Source organism: Suricata suricatta, chromosome 10 (genome assembly GCF_006229205.1).
Source record: "Suricata suricatta isolate VVHF042 chromosome 10, meerkat_22Aug2017_6uvM2_HiC, whole genome shotgun sequence".
In the NCBI taxonomy this organism is placed as follows: Eukaryota; Metazoa; Chordata; class Mammalia; order Carnivora; family Herpestidae; genus Suricata; species Suricata suricatta.
The window spans coordinates 18,714,863-18,723,716 of record NC_043709.1 but is presented as its reverse complement, the minus strand read 5'-3'; the positions used below and the strand labels follow the sequence as shown (position 1 = coordinate 18,723,716).

Sequence of the window (8,854 nt, the reverse complement as noted above, 5' to 3'; positions counted from 1 at the left end):
TGCTTTTACAACACCAAAGACTTAATCATCCATTTCCTACATAAAAGGTAGCTACTTTTTTGCATGGACCTCAAGCATATTGTAGTATAGAGGTGGAATTTAAGGAAAGGTATTAAGCAGGCTGTGTTGTAGCTTATGAACAAGTAATATATTGTATCATTTATCTTGAATGTATCATAGATAAGCTGCTATATAACGACTGTCACTTCAGATAGCTGTGAAATTAGGTGATTAACTAGTTGTTACTTAACCTTCTAATTTCTGTATAAGTCTAATTACATGAAACAGAAGTTGGTGTTTTGATTTTTTACTTTGCTTTTCTGTTTGGAGTGTCATTGTAACTACTGTATTGTAAATGATGGAAAATAACTGCATATGTTAAAAAATAAATTGTGTTATATTAAAAAAAACTCAATTTGACAATAAACTATTAAAAAAATAAAATGAAATTGAAAAACATGGTTTTAACATAAGCAACATACCTGCAGGTATGATCATCACTCACACTTGCAAGTTCTTGACCCTCTTTGGGCTCAAACACCAAACCATTAATGAAATCTGAATGGCCCTCTAAAACCTGACAAAAGGGGAAAAGTTAGTAAGTACACAGAAAAATAACCTACAATACTTCTACCTAATATTTTTACTTCACTGCCTTAAAAGCTTTTACTGTATACTTCTCTTTTCTATAAATATTTCTTAAGCAATTTGCTATTTTTAAAGCATGACTTATACACCCACTTTTCTGGAAGGTTTATCTTGGAAAGAAGCTAATCATTCAACACACAGCTATTAGCTTGATCTTTCTTTTCTAGTATGCATTTCTTACAAAAACACAGACACACTTTTTTTTTTTTTTACTGTACCTGTCCTCATATTACCTCCTCTTATTACATAAAGCTTAAGCAAAAATTAAAGCTAGAAGAACTTTGTAGGCGCACTGATATAGAGTCCACCTTGACTTTTTAACTCACACCTACTGCTCTGCATGCTATCTAATAAACACATATGGATTTCACCTTCTAAGGTTTTTATTCATAAACTTCCTCAGTGCGACTGCCATCACTGGGGACAGTTAGTATTAGAAGCCCATAATCACAACAACCCAGAAACCCATTTAAAAAAAATTTTTTTTAATGCTTTTTATTTATTTTTGAGAGACAGAGAGAGACAGCTGGAGCAGGGGAAGGTCAGAGAGAGAGGGAGACACAGAATCTGAAACAGGCTCCAGGCTCTGAGCTAGCTGTCAGCACAGAGCTCGACGCAGGGCTCAAACCCACGAATCGTGAGATCATGACTTGAGCCGAAGCTGGACACTCAACCGACTGAGCCACCTGGTGCCCCCCAAAATCCATTTTTGTTTTGTGGCAAGAACATTTAAGATCTACTTTCTTTTTTTTTTTTTAATTTTTGTTTTTAAATGTTTGCCTATCTTTTTTTTTTTTTTTTTTTTTTTCTGAGTGAGAGAGATGGAGCACGAGCAGGGAAGGGCAAAGAGAGCAGGAGACACAGAACCCGAAGTAGGCTCTAGGCTCTGAGCTGTCTGTACAGAGCCTGACGCAGGGCTCGAACTGATGAACCATGAGAAGATCATGATCTGAGCCAAAGTTGGACACTTAACTGACTGAGCCACCCAGGTGCCCCTAAAATCTACTCTCTTAGCAACTTACAAGTATGTAACACATACTATTTATAATACTCATTATGCTATATGTTAGATCCCAAGAACTTATTTATCTTATAACTGGAAGTTTGTACCCTTTGACCAACATCCCTCCATTTCCTCCATCCCCCAGCAACCACAATTATATGGTGTTTCTATGAATTTGGCTTTTTAAAATTCCACCACATATAACTGAGATCATACGGTATTTGTCTTATTTTACATGGTTATTCATAACACTAATAGAAAACATACATATAGGGCTTACTGTGCACAAAGCATTGTTCTAAATGCTTTATATGAATCAGTTCAGTCAATGCTAACAGTCCTGTGAGGCAGATGATATCATTATCCAGTTTTACAGATAAGGAACTGAGCACAAAGAAATTGGGAACCTGACCAGTGACACTGTTACTAAAGTGGCAGAAGTGGGCTTCAAACCCTGGTAGTCTGGTTCCTGTATCTGTGCTCTTAAGTACCTTGTAATCTCACCTTACCCTATGCTGTGCTGATTGCTGGTTCTCTTCAAGTCTGACTCTCAACTCTATGTGTGTTCATGTCTATTATACTCCTACTATACCCAAATGTGAATTTCTAATTTTCATTCATTCGCTGTGCCTATGTATTATTTTAATAAATGCTATCAGATTTATAACCTATAGTCCTTACTATAGCCTAAAATAGAGTAAAATAGAGTAAGATGACCATTAAGTGTCATTTTAAATTGAGATAAATTCAATTAAAAAAGCAAAAATAAAAAATGTTTTAATATAAAGAGTTATGAATTATACTTGTCAACATACCTTATATTCATTTTTATCTTGAAGATCTGAAGTAAATATCCTTATTTTCATATCAGCAGCTGAAGTACAAAATCTGGAAGTAAAAAAACAAAAACCAACACAAATCAATAATTAAAGCTATAAGTAGAAATAAGGACGAATCTCACACATATAATGTCAAGTGAACAAAGCAGGGTAAAAGAAGGATATTATTATTTCATTTGTATGAAAGTTCTTAGATAGGAAAAAAAAACTATATTGTTTTAGAGATGTGTACACAGCTGATAAAACTACAGGGAAAAAAAGCAAGAAGATAAATGATTGCCATAATAATCATGAGAATAATTACCTTTAAGGGGAAGGGAGGTTAATTGGGGAGGGGCAGGCAGAGACCTTGGGGACTGACAATATTTTCTATTTCTTGCCCTTGGTGATCACGACACGGGTGTTTGTTTTAACAATACTCAGGTTAAACTGCATATGTATTTTTTTTCCTTTTACACTTTTGGGCATGTATATTTCATAACATAAAATTTAAAAATAAGAAGAAAAACACAAGCTTATAGTATCTAATTCTTCTTTGAATTTGCCCCATTATTGTTCTGGGTATTCATATTTGCCCACTCAGAGGAAACTCTAGAGCAGACTCATTACAACAACTTTACTAATATAAGGGTCTCCTAAAGTAGAATTCCTCATAGTGATGTCATAAGAAATCATTTAAAAATCTCTCACCAAAATATCATTTCTAAAATAGAAAAAGGCTATATTAGAAGGTTTTTAAAAGAAATATCCCAAGTAAAAGAGTTTATAAAATTATTAGTAAAAGAGTAAGGTCAAGTTCAGTAAGAACATCAGAAAATAAAGGCCTTACAGGGATCAAAGATTATTTACTTAAAAAAGAATTAATGAAAGACTCTCATTAAGATTAAAAGAGGGGCGCCTGGGTGGCTCCATCAGCTGAGCATCTGACTCTTGATCCTAGCTTGGGTCATGACCCCAGGGCTGTGGAACCAAGCCGGAGCCCTGGGCTCCATGCCCTGCATGAAGCCTGCTTGAGATCCCCTCTCATTCTCCCTCTGCCCCTCTCCCGACTGGCACATGCGAGCTCTTAAACAAACAAAAAATTAATTAATTAAATAAAATTTAAAAACCACACACATACAAAAGCAAAGTTTTGGCAAATCTTGTGTTGTTCTACTTTTCTCCAAACTTTGCTGCTTTACGTTTATACATATTTACATCATCCTTTAGTTAAACCATAAAGACTCAGAGAACAGAGATAAGGTTAAGAGTTACTCTCCAGCAAATGTGAAAGGAAAGCAAGTGGGGATGAACAGAGAGAGAGACAGAGAGACAGAGAGAGAAAGTACTGAAGGCAACTAACTGTTTAAAGGAATGGTTTCTTTCTAACTGTAAGTCAATGACAGTAAGACAGACACAAAGTTATGTTCCTCAGTCATTTTGATAGACCACTCTTCAGTCATGAAAAAAAAGGTGTTTACTTTGGATTATAAGTATAAAAAAATAAGGTGAGAAATATAAAAACTTACAAATACAGTTTAATCACAATTGTGCAAAACTATTTAAGAAAAAATAGGTTACTAGGTATGTACATGGCCTTTAAAAATGTTTTTGTATATTCCAAATTTGACACAGTAAATGTGTAATATTTTTATAATAAAAATAAATAATTTATTTAAGAAAATTTTGCTGCTAGCTTGCTCTAAAAATACTGTCTTTAAAATTAATGGCTGGTAAGGCATTTGAGTGGCTCAGTCAGTTAAGCGTCTGACTTTGGCTCAGGTCACGATCTCAGTCCATGAGTTCGAGCCCCGAGTCAGGCTCTGTGCTGACAGCTCAGAGCCTGGAGCCTGCTTTGGATTCTCTGCCCCTCCACTGTTCATGCTATCTCTCTCTCTCAAAACTAACTAAACATAAAAAAAAATTAATGGCTGGTTAATGTGCTGAATTTCATTATACATATTTGTAGAGTTCTCCCAAAATTTGATGCTGCTTAACAAAAAGCAACAAAAAAGAAACAATATAGCACATCCATCAAAAGGAGGACAGGAAAACAGGCACCAAGCAGAAGCATGGGAAGAAGACAGTTTCTACAGCTTTAAAAATGTGCTAGCGAATGCAAGGGGACTGCCTGACTCTTGTTTAGCTTCAGATTCTATGAACACTTCCTTTTAACATGAAAGGAAATGAACAGCAAAGTGGCTACTGACAATGACCTATGTATGTTAACAAACGCTGCTGGGCGGATTATTTAAAATTCAGTTAGCTAAAACCTTTAAAGCTTCTAGAAGAACACAGAACATCTTTGTTGCAGGCAAGCATTGTTTGGTTAGGAAACAGAATGCATACAAAAAGGCGCCCAACATGGTGAGTCATCAGGGAAATGTCACTGAGGTGCTGAGCAATTAAAGACTGATAAGAATTAAACGTTGAAGAGTTGGTAGAGGAAGTTGAATACCTTTAGATTATTGGTGGGCATATAAAATGGTAGAACCACTATGGAGACTGGTACTTTTTTAAAAACGGTAACATACATCTACCCTCTGATTCTCTTAGGAGTCGGAACAATTCCACTCCTAAGAGAAATAAAACCATGTATCTACTAAAAGCTATATAGAGGGATGCTCATAGCAATTTTAGTTATAATAGCTAAAAACTGAATACTGCCCTGGTGTCTATTTACAGAAGAATGTTACAAACAAATAGTGGTATTTATACAGTGTAAGGGACTACATTACAAAGTAATAAAATAAAAAGAAAACCACTGGTACTCCTAACATAGATACATCTCGAAAACATCACACTAGACACAAAAAATGCATTCTATATAATTTCATTTATATGAAGTTCTAGAATAGGCAAAACTAATTTCTGAAAGTTAGATCAATGGTTGCTTTGGCAGAGGACAGGGTACATGGATTGACTGGGAAGAAGTACAAAGAACTTTTTGAAGTGATGCAAATGCTATGTATTACCAGCATGTGGGTTCTCAAGTGGAAGCATGTCAACACTGATCACATGGAACCCTCAGAAATAGAGAATTTCACTGTATTTAAATTATCCTTTAATTAAAAAAATTAGGTTAGCTCAGTAAGAGCTAAGTTATGGCTGCTAAGCTGTTTACTAAAAGAAGACATATCTTTTAGATTTGAAATCTGTGGAAGCAAAGTCAGTGTTCTGTAATAAGCATTAAATAACCTGACAAATTATTATTGCCTTTGTGAAGAAGGTGTCAGCAGGTAGTGTCAAGATTTTTCTGAAAAGCAATTGTTCTTTTCGAATGTTTTCATAAAAACTGAAGCTCAACTATTAGAACTGCAGTTCTAAATACTGTTAAACATGTACATGTGACATTGGCCTATCTGTGCAGCAATAAATTTGATTAATGACTCAACCACATTTACTTATTTCAACAGAGTTGTACTTTCAGTAAGTAGTGAACTCAGTGAAGAATCTGTGAAGAGCTCAAATAATTTAGGTGAAGCTCATTTAAAAATTTATGTAGATGGGCCCAAACATATACTCAAGGCACCACTACCATGTTGCATATTTAAATCACGTACTCAGATAATAAGCCTGAATTACAAAACGGACAATGTTAAAATAGCTAATGTCTAAAAAAAGGGGAAAAAGGAAATGGAGGAAAAATATCCTTATGATCAAACGCTTCAGATCACTTAAAACAAAGGACAGTAATAAATACTGGATTTAAACTGTTTTAAACTTACTTGATTACTGGAGGCAATGAATCAAGTCTAGTTTCTGGGCTCCAAGCTATGCCATCGACCCTGACTCCGTGCTGAAGTGTTCGTAGTGTTTTATACTGAATTCCAGCAATGTCTGCTTCTTCCTCCTAAACATACATAGTAAATGTTTTAGTAAGTTATGAGAACACTGTTAACACTTTGATTTCATTATAATGAATTTATCAGGAGGCCATACATATTCTTTTGTAAGTTCAAAAACAGATTAGATACTGAGATTTAAGTGGTTTACTGAACAACAGTGACAAAAATCGCTAAAACTTTCTAAGCCTCACAGTATAACTCTCTAGGGCAACTAAACCAGACAGTAAACATGTTACACTTGATCTTGCTTAGAAGACATTAAAAAACATTTTTTTAACATTTATCTATTTTTGAGAGACAGAGAGAAACAGTGTGTGAACTGGGCAGGGCAAGAGAGAGAGGGAGACACAGAATCTGAAGCAGGCTCCAGGCTCTGAGCTGTCAGCACAGAGCCCAATGTGGGGCTCAAACTCATGAACCATGAGATTATGACCTGAGCTAAAGTCATATGCTTAACCGACTGAGCCACCCAGGTGTCCCAAGACATTTTATTCCTAATAGTAAACATATTTCACAGTAAATGCAATGAAAATGGAATGCTCTAAGAATCAAAATCTTCTAGGTAAATGAATCATCATACATAATCAACTGACAAAATTAAAAAATAGATACCAAACATAAAGTTTTGATTATGTACAAGATACTGCCTCAGTCTTTACAATGAGTATCAATAACTTTCACATAGTATTACATATGGCACTCTACATGTGTAAGATGTTATAAATTGTTCATCTAATACTACTGCAGTCTATGAATAGTGAATATGTTGATACAATCTGGTTAGTTTAGTCTTTTGGGTATTGGATTCTAGGTCAGATGTTTAATTTAAGTCAGCTTATTTACCTGCTCAGTACTAGTAAAATGATTCCAGTTTATCATCATGGGAAGATGAGGAAGAAAAATGAATTCTGAAAAACCAAGTCATCTAGGTCTGGCAATATGGACTTTTTCACCTGAAAAGCTTTCCCATTACAAAAATAATGTAAAACCCAATCCAGGGAGGCAACTGAGCACTTAGGCATGAAGCTATCTTAAGTACTTCTGCTCACATCCAATAACTAATGGCTTCAGTTTACAGGGCAAAAAGACAAAGCGTAGTGCCTGCACAAGAAAGGATGATTAGAGACTTTCGGATAGATGCAGGACTTCTAAAGGGGAAGTAGGAATAAAACCCAATAATTAATACTATGCAAAATATCTACCATGGGTGAAGGCTAAGAAAGAGAAATGCCACTTACAAGAAAATCTCAACCATAAACTGGTCCTCACATGAGTTTGGGGCCCGAATTCACACTAACTATATGCTTCAGAAAATGACATTTTAAAATCGTCATATGTTGGTAGTGGCCCCAAGCACTTGACACAAAAAGGCACATTCTCTTTGGATGAACTGTCTTTATCCTGGTCTCAAAAAGTTCCCACAGACATAGTTCAATCAAATATGATCTTACATACATGCACTCATATATGTGGGGGAAAGAAAGTATCACAAACACAAGTATGAGTAAGCAATAAGAGTACCAAAAATGATTAGACAGATATTAAAAAGAACAAACAAAACTTTTAGATGAAAATACCAAAAAGGAAAAAAAAAACAAAACCCAATGCAGTTGAAAGATTTGAAAAAAATTACTCAGAATGGAGCAAAGTAAAGAGAAGAGAAGAGGGATTCAATGAAAAGTTCTACCACATATCTAACTGGGGTTGTAGAATGAATAGAGGGAATGAAGGAAGAGGCATTATTTGAAGAGATAATGACAAAGGATTCTCCATACTTGATGACGGGCACCAATATGCACATTTAGAAAGAATAATAAAGGTAGCTTAAATAAAAATATCTGCAGGCAGATACAACATTAGTGAAGCTTCAGAATATACACGCAAACTCTGATATATATTTGTGTATATACATACTGAGGGAGAGAGTAGTGAGGAGGGAGAAGGCCAGGTGTGTGCCAGGGGGCAGGGGTGAGGGGAAGTATCAGCAATAGCAGCCAGAAGACAGGTTTCCTACACAAGAGATTTCCTATAAAAGGGCAACCATAGACTTCTCAGCAGAAATAACAAATGCACAAAGATACTAGTAGAATAAGATCTTCAAAATGATGATAGAAAAAACTCTAGAACTATACTTCATTTTAAGAATGAAGCTTTACTAAAGATATTTTCAGAAAAACAAAAACCAAGACTTAGCATCAATAAACTCTCACTAAAAGATCTCCTAAAGCAAAGGGTGGCAACCAAGGCTGGGCAAAATTTGACCCATGGCTTGGTTTGGTTGGCCCATGAGCTGAGAACCATTTTTAGATTTTTAAGGAGTTGTAAACAACAAAGAGTAATTTGCAACAGACACCTTAAATGGCTGGAAAAACCTAAAATATTAGAAATTATTCATGACCACCAAACCAGCGCTACAGGAAATCCTAAGAGGGACTCTATGAGGGAAAGATCGCAAAGAATGCAAGGTGCCAAAGACACCACTATAAGCATGAATCCTAGGGAGAACACAATGACTCTAAACCCACATTTTTCGATAA

The 8,854-nt window shown here is 35.4% G+C and overlaps 1 protein-coding gene across 1 annotated transcript in view; it reads right to left on the bottom strand.

Moving 5' to 3' along the window:
• NUP37 (nucleoporin 37) overlaps positions 1 to 8,854 on the bottom strand; it is a 40,145-nt gene that overhangs the window by 23,489 nt on the left and 7,802 nt on the right. The window contains exons 3-5 of the mRNA XM_029955788.1: positions 6,198 to 6,322; positions 2,467 to 2,539; positions 483 to 577 (exon numbers count right to left, since the gene is read on the bottom strand). Coding sequence (XP_029811648.1) covers positions 483 to 577; positions 2,467 to 2,539; positions 6,198 to 6,322 — 293 coding nt within the window. The remainder of the gene's footprint in view (positions 1 to 482; positions 578 to 2,466; positions 2,540 to 6,197; positions 6,323 to 8,854) is intronic.